Source organism: Lissotriton helveticus, chromosome 9 (genome assembly GCF_964261635.1).
Source record: "Lissotriton helveticus chromosome 9, aLisHel1.1, whole genome shotgun sequence".
NCBI lineage: Eukaryota > Metazoa > Chordata > Amphibia > Caudata > Salamandridae > Lissotriton > Lissotriton helveticus.
In genome coordinates this window covers 789,412,294-789,428,348 of record NC_136070.1, presented here as the reverse complement: position 1 = coordinate 789,428,348, position 16,055 = coordinate 789,412,294, and the positions used below count along the sequence as shown (strand labels likewise).

Below are 16,055 nucleotides of genomic sequence, written 5' to 3'. Positions count from 1 at the left end.
TTCACTTTTTATACAGAGGAAAGACCCCATCCTCTGAAGACGGTAAGCACTGAGAGTTGCCCTCACTTTTTTGTTTTAAGAAAATAACTCCATTGAAAAAGAAGAAATAATTTTACATCATTTTTAAATAATCTTCAACCAATTGTCAAATCTTTTTAAAATATATATATTTAAAATAAATTAGATGTATTACCCTGTACCTTTAAATCATATTAGGTGTTAGTTATTACGATGCCCTCAGGAAAACTATGTGAAAGTCGGCGTGCACCTGGACATCAGAGAAGGATCAGCGATCAAGGAGGGCCAAGTGGGCCGGGAGGGGAGGGCAGAGTCAAATGGTACTGATGAGGTATATTGGAGACATTTTCTCCAGTCTTTGCAACATAAATGGCAATCCTTTGAACATATGGATTAAGATTGTTTAAAGACAAACACCACTTAAAAACCATCAATTATTAACCCAATGATTGCTGGGCCACCCTTTTTGGGAAGCTTTCATGCCCCACAGATTTAAAACAATACAGTCAGAGTCAGGCTGGGTTATGGTGAGAACCAGCAACCACAAAACAAGCATGGTTCCACTCTGTTTCTCCATGTGCTTAGTTTCTTCTTGTTACATTTATTACACTTCCTGCTTTGCAGCTTGCTTACTGCCATTCTCATGGTCAACCTAGCTGACATGAGCAACTTTCTGCTGCTTTATCAAGTTGTGACTTATTCTGTCCCAGCAATACTAGCTTTTCTAAGAGTATCCTAATTGTTCAACAGGCCCACCTTCCACTGCTTATTTGGGTCCTTTGTGGAATCTATCGACACCCACAACCCTCCACCACCATGTCCTGGTAATTCTTCAGCACCAACTTCTCGTCCTGGTCCAAGTAGAGAAGGGCGATGGACCTGAGTGTCGTGGGCACACAGCACGGCCTTGGCACTGAGGAGTTCACAGAGTTCACCAGCATCTGTACCATGGCATGGCTGGATGAGTTAAAATGGTCTGCCAAAGGGAAGTGGCATTCTCCATGGCAGAAGAATGCATGGTATCCCTTGGGGGCCACAATCCATGTGTTCCACCCAACATCCTTAAAATTCACAAAGAGGGGATGCCTCTTACACAATGAGTTGGTCTTTCTTTTTTTCCCTGTTCTTTTATTTCTTGAGCTCAGGAGCATCCTATTTCTCTTGTTCAGATCCCAGAGGGATCTTCCTATATGACTACGGCTTCTTTTAATTCTGTTGGTGAATGGTTGACTTCTTCCATCATGACTATATGTCACCAGAAGAGGTCTCTCTAGAGCCCACTGTGTCTCATCTTCTCCAGCAGATCGCCTCACTCTGAAGTTGGCAATTTGGTGATGAAGGGGGCGGCCACCATTGGGCATTAGCACCTCCACCTGAAACTGGAAGTCAATTCCACTAGATAACCTCCATTTCAGAATAGGAGTCACATCAAAGCTCTCCCATTTTGGTTGATCCAAAAACAGCAGACGGCTTTCTAACAACATTCCCTCGGTTTTGGATGAACATGCGTCTGTAACATGATACAAATTAATTCGCTGCAAACTGCTGTGCTCCTGGATTTTCAATTTTCGACTGTAGAATCGGAGCTCCAAGCCCTTCAGCTCCTCATCTTGAGGGATGGAGGATATATTGAAATGAAAACACTGGTAATTTTCTTCTTTCTGTTCCTCATTGAAGGAGAGACTTTCTGTGAAATAAAAAAAAAAGCAATTAGATATATAGCTATAACATGGATAGTAGATGGTGACAGCAAATAAGGCTTACCAGGTTTTTCCATTTACGTCTTTTCACATATAATTGTTGCTTTTATTGTGCTTATACCACCAGAGTCTTTTTGAAGCTCTGAGGGGGAGCAAAAGAGGGAAAGCAAGGGCATAAGAACAGGAGCAGGAAATAGGGAAGCCTGTCTTAGGTGCCTCACTCATTAGTTAGTTGAGGTGCAACTCCAACTCTTTTTCCCTTGTCACTCAAAGAGTCTAATTAAAGTTGGATCTAAAATCACATCCTGGCCCTCTCAAGCAGAATTCTACATCAGTGCTCGGACGCCAATGGCAGCAAAACACTTGCACTTTGATCGCCAACAGAGGACTCCAATCAGGTCCTGCTTCGCAGCGAAATTGTTCTGAAAAATGCATCATGATAGAACCATTTCTTTTTGGTAACAGGTTCTCAACCATTTGCTTGGGTTGAACACCTTCTAATTCTCCTGCTGAGAGGTATACTTGTTAAATCTTCAATGTAGTGGAATTTGTCATCAGTGCCCTTTCATAACATATGACACATGACCACATTTATAGAAAATGATGTTTTAAAATGCAAGACTGCTATTTGGCTCCCTGTTTTCAAAGCACCCCTTCTACGATGCCCACAGGAGGAAAAAGGTATCACTCTCTGCACCACAGGGCACAAAAGTGCATGCACCCATTTTAAAAGATCCTCAGTTGCTACTGAAGGTGATGTGGGAAAAGAGGCAAGAAACAAACATCAAAATATGTTTCGTTAGTCACCTGTATGGCATGCTAGCATAAATATTCCATTGTACAACAAACTAATTTGTACAGTAATAAATACATAAATTTATATACGCTGTCTCGGCACCTCCTCACGGCAAACCAAAGGACAACACGAATACCAATGCTTCTGGCACAAAATATTTATTTTTGGAGCCACAAAATCTGATGCGTTTCGGGCGTCCGCCCTTGTTCACAGATTGTCATTAAAAAAATCTTTAAAATCAAACAGAAGCCCTCTCATTATTTAAAGTCACCAGTTTCCATAATTCACACTACACGTTCAGCATGGTCGTCCTTTAGGGTCCACCAGTGGTCATAGTTGCAACCCCCTAGCTTGCCCCCTTGCAATCCCAGCACTTCATTTGCGATCCCTGGCCTCAAAGGCTGCAAAGAAAGCAACAGGAATCGAGGAATAAGCATTTTAATTCCTCACTCTTTATAGAAGCCGCTTCTGAAGGCAGTTGTACACAGAGCAAAATTAAAACATTTAAATGTTTCAACTTGTAGGAACAGCTACATTGTTGCTTAGCAACACCTTTTGGGGCATCCAGTCTTCACCAAGCACGAGTCTGCTTGGCCTGCAGGCTGTGGATTTTGGTATGCTTCTAGATTGGCCCGTATTGCTTCTAACCCTAGGCGGTGAACTCTGCTCCGCTCGCGGAGTTTGCAGAGTTTCCCACACTCCGCGTTATAAGGAGCTTGTGGAGTTCCAATAAACTCTGCTTTGCACAGCGGAGTTTTTTTACTCGATCACTTTCACCAAATTCAAGTTGGTGAGCTCGAGCGAGGAAAATCCACCTCCCAGCAAGATCTTTCCTCGTTCACGATTGATAACATCAATTTGGCGAACGCAAGCTTAGAAAATAAATCTCCTGGCGAGATTTCCCAACGCAGGGGTCAGGTTTCTCATTGCGAGTGGTCACGTATGCTCGTAACCGCTCGTGTTGAGAAACTGCCCGTCTGAGTTGAGAAAGCTGCCACTGGAGTAAAAATCTACTCAAGCGGCAGAAAAGGTAAGCTAGCGCTGTGCATGGTGCTGTTCTCGCAATGATTGCACAGTGCGGACAAGTATCTGGCACTGTGCAATTACTGCTAACAGGATTTTTCTACCATATCGCCGCTGGGGGAGCTCCGCGTAGTGCGGCAGAGTTTTGTTTGCACTTCGCGTAGTGCAACTCCGCGAACTCTGTGAACTCCGCGAACTCCGCCTGCGGTTAATTCCCAGTGTTGCAGGACTCCAGCTTTCTTTCTGGTATGTTACCTACACTTTTACAGAACGAAGCAATTTTGCAACCTGCCAGGAATCACAGAATGGCAGTCCCAGTAAGAGGTTTAATTTGACTTTTTGTTTAATTTGATTCTTATATGCAAACGAATGTGTGAATTTGTTCATTCAACAGCATTACATATATACCAAGCAGGGCTGGACTGGGAACCCAAAGCAGCCCTGGCAAATTTTGTCAGACCAGCCCCCATACGGTACATAGCCAGAGACCCTGACCACTACAAGGGTGTTTTATTGGGGAACAAATGTCAAACGTGGTGCATTTTACTATATAATATATCCACATTCTTCAGCATATAGTCAGTTGTATTAGATTATAAAATATAGTAAATGATGACCTTACAGTGCATCAGGATTCAACAATCTTTTTTTGGGCACTTCAATGATTCCCTCACTATCACCCTCCAACAGTATCCCTCATTTTTCCATAGCCATCGCTTCCAAGTATTCCCTTTGTTTTATAGCGTCTCTCATATCACTGTGTTGGAAAACTTTACACACACACATACAGAGACAATGAATCATATGAGTGTAAATCAGTGTATGCAAAATTTTACATGTTATGTTATGTTAAGGTATTTGCAGAGCGCATGGCTGCCCCAGCAACAGGGCATCCCAGCACTAAGATGAACACCGGGCGAGACGACAGAACAGAGGAGAGGTAAACATTGGGTGAATAGCCAGGTCTTCACCAGCCTTCTAAAGGTAAGGTGATCAGGGGTGCTGCGGATGTGGGTGAGGAGGGAGTTTCAGAGGGCGAGAGCCAAAAAACGGAAAGATCAACCGCTCGCTCTGGCCCTCTGTATCCGATGGACTCTGGCCAGGAGCAAATCTGCCGAGCACAGCACGCTTGTGGGAGCATAATAGGAACATAAATCACTCATGATTCTGGGGCCGGTACCCAACAGGATTTTGTTGGTGATGTACAGTGTTTTAAAGCACACTCTCTGTTCAAGGGGGAGCCAGTGAAGGCGACAGAGGAGGCTGGAGACATGACAATGTTTGGAGAGGGCAAATATTGCGCAAGCAGCTGCATTCTGAACGTGCTGCAGCCTTTTTATAGCGGATTTGTTGGCTCCCAGAAGAAGCACATTGCAGTAATCTTGTCTGGCAATGATAGAAGATTGGATGATCAGTTGCCGAATCTTGGATTCAAAGAGACCTAGTATAGGTTTTAGGCCCCGCAACAATCCATAACAATTCCCTGCCACTGATTTGGTATGGATCTCAAAGGTGAGATCACTGTCCATTATTATACCTATGTTCTTCACCACTGGTTTCGGTATGGGGGAGCTCCAAGAGCAGGATGCCACAACTCATTGCCCCACAGATGGTAATCTCTACCTACCAGAAGGATCTCGGATTTGGACGAATTAAGTTGCAAGTAGTTAGCAGCCATCCACTCCGAGATCGCTGTCAGATCCTGTCTAAATTTCGCCATATCCTAGCTAGGGTTGTTGGAGAAGGCAAACACCAGCTGGGTGTCATCTGCATATGACACAAGGGAGATGCCCTGGGTTTTGGCCAGCAGAGCCAGCGGCCTCACATAGATATTGAATAAAGTAGGGCTTAATGCTGACCCCTGAGGCCCCCCACAGCACAGTGGGTGAGTGCGAGAGTGAAAGGGAGGCGGCGAAACCTGGAAGGTCCGATCGTAAAGGAAGGATGAGAACCATGAAAGGGTTTTGCCATTGACACCGATTTCCTCCAGACGTAGGAGCGCGATCTCATGGGAGACCGCGTCGAAGGCCGCACTCAAATCCAGCAAGATTAATGCTGTGGTTCTGCCGGCATCCAAGGAGGTCCGTAGTTGTTCTATGACTGCCAGCAAATCGGACTCGGTGCTATGCCGAGGTCGGAATCCATTTTGAGAAATGTCAAGCATTGAGTTGGCGTCCAGATAGGAAGTTAGTATGGAAATGACATACGAATCCGAGATTTTGAACAGAAATGGAAGCAGCCAGATAGGACGGAAGTATTCTTGCATGGATACATCTAGTGATGTTTTTTCAATAGGAGCACCACCTTGGCGTGCTTCCAAGGCTTAGGGACCACCGCCAAGGATAGGGATAGATTAATTCGCTCCAGGCATTGAGGCAGGAGATGGGGAACAGGGGGGAGCACTGCGAGCTCACGAGACTCAGAACTTGCTGACACGTTCTGACCTGTGCCCCGAGGGATGTACCCTGGGTGGAAGCTGCTGTAGATACGTTCTACCTTCTCCAAAAAGAATTTGGCCAGTGCTTCACATTGCAGACTAGAAGATATGATGCTGTCTGTGGCAGCAGAGGGCTTTACCAGGTCCTTTAGAAGAGAGAAGATGGTTTTAGTCAGGTTATTGCTTGAGGTTATCAGGTTGGTATAGTGTGCAGCCCTAGTCTTGCGGACTAATTTATGGTAAACCTTAATCGCATTCCTGTACTCTGTTTTAGCCAGAGGGTCATAGGATCGCCTCCAGGCTCGCTCTAAGACCTTGCAATTTTTCCTAGCTAGGGTCAAGGATTCCTTAAACCAAATGTTGACCCGTGTGCTTTTAGGGTAAGTAAGTTTAAGCGGGATGTATGTGTCCAAAGCTTGGGTAATCCACCCCTAAAAGTGCAACAGAGCCTCGTCCATATTGGCAGACCTCTCTGGGCGCTGGGTGCCTAAGGTGGCCAGAAAGGCAGCCTGATCCAGTTTATGCCAGGGGCGCTTGAGTGAGGAAATGCAGTGAGGCTGTAATTTAGGGCCCACTAGCGACAGCCGCATCTGGATAAGGAAGTGATCTGTCCAAGGCATAGGGAGGGGTGGCAGTACCTCCAAGGACTGAAGATTTGAAAAGATTGGGACCAGAAGATGGCCAGCTATGTGTGTGGATCTAACTGGCACGCTGCCATATCACTCAAGAAGACACGAATATCCGGAGCCTCCTGCAACTCTAAGTGGAGATTCAGATCCCCCATGATGTTAAAGCTGGCTGCCTGAAGGGCCAATGAGGTGATGGCATTGGCAAGGGCTTCTCTGAAGGTAGCAGGTGGGCGGGGCGGGGAGGGGAGTAAATCAGAAGCTCAGTAAGCGTAAACATAACAGAAAGGGGACGATTAGGGGTAGGATTCACATGTCATCCACACTGGGAGGCATTTTTTAGGAGTGCTTGGTCCTCGGTAGCACAAACTCAGGTTTCAGAAAAAAACACAGTGGTTAGGGTTGGCTTTAATAATAAGAATGTATTTCTACTCAAACAGACCCGTTTTAGCATAACTTTCTAACCTGTGCCATTCAGCTTGCATGCAGCTCTTTGATGGCAGTTCATAGCTCACTGTGCACGATTACAATTGTAACTTACGAACTGCACAGTAACAGGGGGCTCTCTGTGACAAAAGCACTAAGCTACCGAGCTATGCAAATATTATACTGTTCTGTGAAATGCATGGTACATGTTCCTACAGCAGGCATATTAACCCTCTGCGCTACCTTAGATGAGTCCAAACTGCCACTGGACAACTGGATCTCTCTCCAGCTAGTACATTAATCATCAGAGTTAACCTGACACTTTTATTGTTGCCTGAAAACTGCTAAATGTTCAAGGAACTCAGCAGCGGTGCTTTTACAACTGCTGCACTGCTACAAAATGGGAAACCTCCTTTACAACGCACCTTTTACAACACACTACCATTACGACGCAACTTTTACAACGCAAGTTATTACAACGAATTGCGCTGGAGGGCGCTCTAGGATAGGGAATAGTTTAATTACTATCCAACACCTTCCCTACTATCCACGGGGACTGGAGTTGGAATAGTAAATTAAACTATTCACTATCCAGCGCCCCCCAACGCAAGTCGTTGTAACAACTTGCGTTGTAAAACCTGCGTTGCAATGGCATGCGTTGTAAAAGCATGCGTTGTAGGGACATACATCCCTACAAAATCAGCCCCCAGTTACAAAGCCGGCATCCCACCCTTCCAGCCTCCCAGTGAAATGCCCAATGCCTGGCTCAGCCAGTACAGCCTTGCTGCCAAGTGATCTGTTAGCTTGATTGTGTATTTGTGTGACATTTCAATGACATATTTATGACCCTGTATCTCCAACTCTGAGTTGCTTGGTACTGTTAGGGCGCAAACTCTGCACCCGTAAATTCCACTATCCTGCGGTAACACCTCACCAGTACCATGCAATTCTGAGTTAAACCCCTTGGAATGGAGAATAATTGTGTGAATTACAGGGCAGACTTCTGCACAGTATTTCCTATTCTGAGTGGTGTAACACACACATTTAACACCTGCTCTGAGCAGTTGGTAAATATGTTTAGGTGCTTCAGTTTGGGGTGACAAGGTGATGGGATGGGTGGGAGTGGAAAAGGAAGACGTTGGCTTGCGGGAGACCATTACATGCTTCCGCCCCAATTTGCCTGAGAGTGAGGCTGGGCTGCTAAATAGGTCCAGGCTGCAATTCAGTCATTTGCTAATGTGATTTTACCAGTAGGATTTTCCATCTGCTAAAATTAGTTCTGATGTCCCAGAACGTGTTAAATCCAGGTGTAGGACCAACAGCCTACTCACGATTGTGTGGGGCACATCCCATACAGGAAATCTGCTCTACTCAACCCATAATCAGGGACTTTTAGTGTTAATAAATCACTGAGGTGTGAGAAGTTGTGCAGAGGCTCTAACCACTTAACTTCTGTGGTAACAGCATGCATGGTAATGGCATATGTATGGTAAAGGCTTGCATTACAAAGGCAATGCTTGGTAAAGGTATTGCATGGAAATGGATGCATGGTAAAGAGGTGTCGTAAATGCATGCGTTGTTAAGTCATACAAGAATCAGAATGTTTTAGGTAAGTGGGATGGTGAGGGAGGGATAGCAGACGATTAGAGAGAGGGCGAATCAAGAAAGACCTACAATTAGTTATCGAAGATAAGGGTGAAGATTGTATGGGAGCGAACTGAGAGAACCCATGACAGCTGGTCTAACAGTGCAGGAAATGGTGGTAATAATGAGAGAGGTGGAGTTGGGAGGGAAAATGGGAAAGATGTAGGTGAACGTGAAATATGGAGAGAGAAATCGGAGCAAATTAGAGTGATAAAGTTGGAAGTAGGAGGCACATTCTGAACCCAAATTAGAGCGAAGGGTGGACAAAGAAAGGAGGAAGAAGAGAGCCAACCTGTCTGACACAGAGGTGAGAGAATACAAGGGAAATATGATGGGAAATTGTTAGCAATAGTAATGAGAATTGTTAGTGGGAGGGAACACGTAATAGAACTGTGAGAATAAGAGTGGGGGTTGTTTATAGTGTGGTTACGAGGTGAACTAGGAGAGAACACATCACAGGGTGATGTAGAAAAACTATTAAAGTGATGAGTAGGACATCAAAAGTAGAAGGTTAGAGAAAGATGGGGAAGGAAGGTGATAAGTAGATATCAGATATGGAGGTGAGAGGGGTCCTGAGGCAGAACTGTGAGAAGTAGAGATGGGTAATGGAAGAGAAATGGGATGATATGATAAAGGTATGAATGGTATGTCTATTTTATTAATGTTGCACTAACTGTAGAATGTATTCCTTTAGTGATGTACTTCCTGTGACATCACCAAGGTCAAAGGTCATATGAAATCACCGCTGGGAAGACATTAAACGCCATATGATGTCTCTTCCTGTGACATCACTGAGGTCGAAGTACATGTGATGTCACTGTAGCTACCCCTGCATTTTGGTGAATCGATGTCCATAATGTGCTGTGCCTTAGAAAAGCCTTATCATATCAAAGACAATATTTCCATTGGTTAGTTGACAATCTGCGGAACAATGGACCTATGCTTATGGCAGTGAAAAGTAAGCATAATGGAACACTAGCTTAAGTCTGGGTTGTCAAGTGTCTTTTCCTGACTGTCCAGGCAGCCAGAATATAACTGGCCACTGCCATGTAGATTGTAGGATTGTCCATGCTATAGCAAAGTGCAAGTGCGTTAGTGCAAGTTACAATTGAAAACTGCTGGAATAGTGGAACAAACCATTTAGATCAAAGGTGCTTTGTTTTTGTGCCAAATATCATAAGGTGCATTAGTGTCACCCACGCTCTAAACTCACAGGTGCAGCATTCAGCCCAAAAATAGCAGCAAACTTGGCAACCTATACTCTGGTAGCAAATATGCCCAAGCTAAATTTTAAAAACAAAGAACAGCGTGCGTCATGGACAATTTCATTTGGATGTTTTTCCATGCCCAACACCTGCTTTACATGCATGCTTGAATGTGCACTGGAAGTGAGTGAAATGAAAAAGTTTTATTGTTTCAGTTAATTAAAACCATAACAATACAATTTTATAAAATCAACTACTCATTTAAAATTTCCTTTTATATGGATAAATTCTCTATTAATTCATTCTAAGTCTAGTGCTAAAATTTGTTGTTAAAAACAATTAAGCAATCCATTTTATTTATAGTTCCAAGATGTCTGATATTTATTCAGTTCAAAAGAGCCCTCTCACTGCACTACCGCAGTTTTGTTGACCTTATGTGGACCGGGTGCCTGGTTATGTTTTAACGCTTGAGCGTGAGCCATGAGGAACTTTAATAGTAAACAGTTCAAACGGGTATCTGTTGGATTCAAAGTTGACATAATCGCCGATCTACACGTACTTATGCCTCGTTCGTTCATTGCCCTTTTTAAGAAGACTGCTCGTGCTTGGGCTAAATTCGGGCAGATACAAACTAGATGAGTAAAGTCCTCCTTGCTGCTCCCACATAGTCTACAGATTTTGGGTCCGTCGTGTAGCCAAGTTGGTTGGTCCATAGTTGATGGAAAGTTTCCCAGACGGAGCCCCCTGGAAGTGAGTGGTGTAACAAAATCTTATGGATCCCCATATAAGCATGGCGAGGTAGGGGGGACGAAAACACCGTCCCAAACCTATAGACGATCTCCTGCATTCATAAGGCTTGAAAGAGACGGGCTATTACAAAGGTTACAGAGACAGGACGCTCTGGATTAAGACTGCAGCATTAACCCTCAGGTAAAACACAAAATGCAGGATGGCCTTATATCCATCACTTGTATCAGGTACAGGGCGGTTTCTCCATTAGGCCTCTGGGTCAGCAGCCCTTTGAAATTCTTACACATTCCTACTCAAATATTAAATAGATCGATGTATTTAAAGCTACAATTGTGTCTCTAAACAAATCTATGTATTTATGCCCGGGCTGTCTGTCCCAAGCTGCCTGCCCTGCCTCGCTCTGAAGCAGGAGACTGAAGGAAGCCAGTACATCAACTTTCTGCACTGTGAAGCATGCCTCAGGGCTCACCTTTGCAAAGACCTTTATTGCCATTGATGTCTATGGTAATATCTACTGTAGTCACTGGTATGCGGGGTCACGTAACCATTCAAATACAATATCCAATGTTACTCAATTTAGAGCATGCAGAAGGGTACACTCTCTGATCATTGAGTGTAAAATGAATGTAAGGAAGTGATCCCCATCTGGGGCTTGTCCCCTTCAGCACTGCCAAGTGCCCCTCTTGAATGAGGGTTCTTTATTCACAATAAATCCCAAAGTCATCCAATTTTTTAAGGTTAGTTTTCTAATTCATCAAATCAGTGGTATTCCTGTCTGTAACATGTAACACCACATATTCAGAAAAATAATTATTTCTTTCTTGTTCATCAATAATGACATTCATTCTCTTGTCATGAACTGTTTCCTGTTTCACATCTTCACCTTTCTCAGAGCACTAAGGGGCATATGTATGAAAGATTTTTTACTCGCAAATGCTGCGAATCGCAAAAAAACAGCGTTTGCGAGTAAAAAAACGCTAAACACGATGTATGAGACATCTTCGCATCGCAATATTAAGGAATCGCTAATTTTGCGATTCCTTAATGTGCGAAGCAATAATTCTGCAAATTACTGTGCAAATTCTCAAACTGCGACTTCTCAGCTGGCGAAAATCGCTAAATGAGAAATCGCAGTTTTAGAAATCTCAATGAAATGTATGAAAAAATCGCAAATTGTGAAAAAATGAAAATTCGCAAATTAGCAAATTGCAATTACCACCAAGTACATGCAGGTGGTAACCAGGAGCATGCTACTTAAGCCAGCCCACAATGCATCAGGTTCTCCCACAATGGCAGCACTCTATGTAATAGCAAGGAGGCTGCAAATTCGGGCAGTAGCACAGAGGAGAATGCGACAAGAACGGATCTTCAGACTGCACGTCACTCTGTTCCAGCAGACTGAAGAGGAGATCCATGAGAAGTACAGGCTGGACCCAAAGACCATTTTAGACCTGATTAAGGAGCTGAATCCCCATCTGGAACACCCAACACGCAGGACCCAAACAATTCCCACCCATGTGCAGGTCCTGTGTTCCCTGCACCTCCTGGCCTCAGGGAGTTTTTAAGGGGTGATAGCAGCGGCTGGCGGGGTCTCACAGAGTGCCCTGTTGCGCTTCTTCCATGCCTTCTTAGATGCAATGCTACAGAGGCTACAACATCACATATACTTCCCCAGCACAGCAACAGGCATTTCAGCAAACCAAACTGGACTTCTACCAGATTGCACGTTTTCCCCACGTTATTGGCTGCATAGATGGGACCCATGTGGCCCTCAACCCCCATCAACAAATGAATATGTCTTCCGAAACCGTAAATGCTACCAATCCCTGAATATACAGGTTGTGTGCAATGCCAAGAACATCATCAATGACATTGTAGCTAAATACCCAGGCAGTACTCACGACTCTTTCATCTTTAGACACAGTGGGATACACAGACGTCTGAGTGCTGGCGAATTTGGTGAGGGCTACCTGCTAGGTAAATGTATGGCACACATCCATCCATACAGTACATCTTGTGAGGGGGGTGGCGGCAGTGACTCACCTATTGTTTCTATCCTTGCAGGTGACAGTGCCTATGCAGTGCGGGACTTCATCCTGACCCCGTATCTGGATCCAGCCAATGCAAGGGAGAGGAGATTCAACAGGGCACACAGATCTACGTGCTGTGTCATAGAGTGTACATTTGAGATCCTAAAGAGGTGCCTGCATAAAAGCAGAGGAGAACTCTAATACAGCCCTGAGACCTGCTGCAAAATCGTGGCAAGCTGTGCAATGCTCCACCACATGGCAATGAAAAAAGGCACCCCAATTGACGTTACTGATAGATACATCGGACGATGATGGCCCAGGTCCCCCTGGCAGACCAGCATATTGAGTTGGGGCAGCTGCCGAACATCAGAGATGAGCTGAGATCACACAAAACTACTTCTAGGTGAGTAAGGATGACATGCGGCAACATAATTATTTTAATCAGTTCTGTGTTTATTCATACCTTAAACGGCATTATGAAAGTGTGTCACACAGTCTGACAAACACAATGACTGTTGCTATCCACAGCACATGTTATGTCCACAGTGCAGGTAGTCCTAAAATTCAGTGGACTTTGTAGGGATGGGTTACATCACCCATTGGCGCGACTCTTTTAGTGTACAGTTCACCTCCTTTGGTGACGGACTGCTGCTGGCTGTTCTCCTGGCTGAGTGCCCTCCGTTGGGTACCTAGGTGCTGCACTCTGTCTGCCACTCCGCCTTCTTGTATCTGGCAATGTTGGTGTGTAGCTACTCCTGCTCGATGTCTCCTCACTCTCCCCTGAGACCATGAGTGCTGTGACACCTGTGTTTGCCATCTGCATCTGTTCTAAAGCACTGGTGACCAGCCCCAGGCCTCTTGCGAATGTCGTGGCAGCAGTGTGACATTTCTACTTGCATGCTTATGCTGCGACGGGTCAAGTTGCTGCTTGTGGTGGTAGCTGTGATGTGGCTGTGCAGACTGGCGTTAGCATGTTGGGCAGCCCTGTCCCTGGATACTTGGTCACGGTTCAATGTCACACACAGGTCACATATGGCACCTGCCATGGCCATGATGCCCTTCCCCATGTAGTGCTGATTTTTGTTTAATTTGCAGAGCTGCCTATTTATTGACCTCAATGATTTTGGTTGCAGGCGCTGTACCTGCAGCATGCTGTTCTCCAGACCTGCGAAGACTGTGGGATCTTCTACTGTGGCAGTGCTGGTCCTGGCCCTTCACCTGCGTGTTTTAGTTCCTGGCTCCCTCAGTTGGGGGGTGTTCTGTCCATGCATGTGTGAGACACCCTGCCTTGTCTCTGCTTGTTCATTCTCCTCCCTTGTGGCCTCCAATGTAGGCAGTGGGGGCACAATTATGCGCTTCCTGCGTGTGATTGGTGTGGGCTCTCTGTCGTCGCATGAGTCCCCGTCATGAGCCTGGTCCTCAGGATTTCCAAAATCCTCACCCTCTGCACTGTCTTCCAGTGTCCTGGATTGTGCTGCGGATGTAAAGGGGAATTCATGAGTTTGTGACAATGTCTGCATTTTGCACTCAATAAAGTTTCTACAATTTGTATTGACTAACTTCTGACACTCTCTTTTCCCCTTTTCACTGAATCACATGTTGCATTTAATTTGCTATGTCTCATGGACACACTATCATGCATCTGACTACGTCTCCCATGATGCATTGATGGGTGTGCTGTAAGAAGTGGACCGGAGTGACATGTGTTTTTTGGGTTTGGTGCATTCCTGACTGTGTGCATGGGATGGGGATATGTGTGGCTATATTTTGCATGCATCTTACCTTGGCTGCTGGTTGCAGGGTCGGAGCTGTCTATGTCAGGCACACCACTGATGTTCTCAGGCAGGAGGTTTGACTCCACCAGCTCCTCATGGGGTGTTGGGTCTGTTGCTGTGGATGCTCCTCCCCGGTCTTGTTGGCCTCCTTCAGCCTGGCTGCCACCCTCTCCTTCGACCTTTGCCGCATGTTGTCCCATCTTTTTCCTAATTCTTCCACCATGCGATGGATCACACCGACCGCATTAACTTTTTGCTGGATGTCCAGCCAGATCTTCCTTTTCCTGGACTCAGGTACCCGGAGTGCCTTCTTTCCAAAGAGAAGCTCATGGATGCACACCATCTCCTCAATGAGCACCTCCTGCTCCTTGTCACTAAATTTGTGCTTCCTCTTCCTTTTTCCCCCCTCCTTGCCCTCATGTTGTTTCTGGGACTCAATTGTAGATGTTCCTCTGCTGTGCTCACTCCTCTCACTCTCTAAACAGCCTCTGACTGTGGCTCAGGCAATCAGGTGCAGCAAGTCACTCCCACTTCCTGGGTGTGATGTCATCAGGCTGCACCTGTATTGCAGATTCCCATTTTTTGCGATTTCTTAATTTGCGAATTTCGCAATTAAGGAATCGCAAAGCGAGTTTTTGAGAATTTTTAGCGATTTTTAAGAAATCGCAATTCGTTAGTGATTTTTTATTTACATCGCGAATTGGGAATCTCAAAATGAGAATCGCAAAAATTTGCATTTTGAGATTCGCAACTAGGGATTTTGATACATATGCCCCTAAATGATCACTTGCATCTTTTGCACCACTTCTGGGTATCTCGTTCACATGTTGGCTCTTATTAAGCAGGGTATCTTGTTCACATGATTATTTTTATTTAACCATTCTTTTGTGTTTCACTTTTATTTTTCTGCTTACACTTGGAATAGCTAGTTCTATAACCAACAGCCTTACATCTGGTTAAGTGATGTCTCTCACCAGCTTTTGTTTTTCCATGATTCTCATATTTTTGTGACATACTTCAAGATGGCCGCCGCTGGTCCTTTGGCACTGGTTGGTTAGCGTTTGAACTCCAGCATTTTCTGGATTTTTATTCATGATTTTTCTGTTTTTACACTTTGAATAGCCAGTTCTACCACTTTCAACCTCATATCTGGCAAGGTTATCTTCCCCACCTGTTTTCAAATATCTTTTTGCAACATGCTCTAAGATGGCCACCGCCGGACTTTAGATACTGGCTGGTTGTAAGGATCCAGGTGATGTTTCTGCAGGAGTGCCCGGAACTGATGACAAGCCCAAGCCCTTCCCCCCTACACCTCCCGTGTCTATAAAACCCTAGAGCACAGGGGTGTTATGGAGGGAAAGGAGGGAACAAAACAAGGAAAGAAAGGGGAAGGCTCCTTGGACTGGATAGGAGGTCGTCAGGCTGGCAGTACACAGACTCTAAAATAAAGGAACATCACATCACAAATGGCATTCAAACACAAAAGGAAGACTCAATAATATTCACTGGTCTTGTTATTCCTACCTACGAGGATACTCTTTGTAGAAAGTGGCTGTATCTTCTTTGCTAGTGGCTCTGGTCTTCAATGAAGGTGCAACTAATCTTGCCCTGTAAATGTAAAGAAC

General features: G+C 44.9%; 1 protein-coding gene across 1 annotated transcript in view; it reads right to left on the bottom strand.

Annotated features, from left to right (window-relative positions):
- Positions 1 to 201: 201 nt before the first annotated feature.
- LOC144782975 (bone morphogenetic protein 2-like) overlaps positions 202 to 16,055 on the bottom strand; it is a 72,251-nt gene continuing 56,397 nt past the window's right edge. Inside the window, exon 3 of the mRNA XM_078662194.1 lies at positions 202 to 1,705. Coding sequence (XP_078518320.1) covers positions 807 to 1,705 — 899 coding nt within the window. The 3' untranslated portion in view covers positions 202 to 806. The remainder of the gene's footprint in view (positions 1,706 to 16,055) is intronic.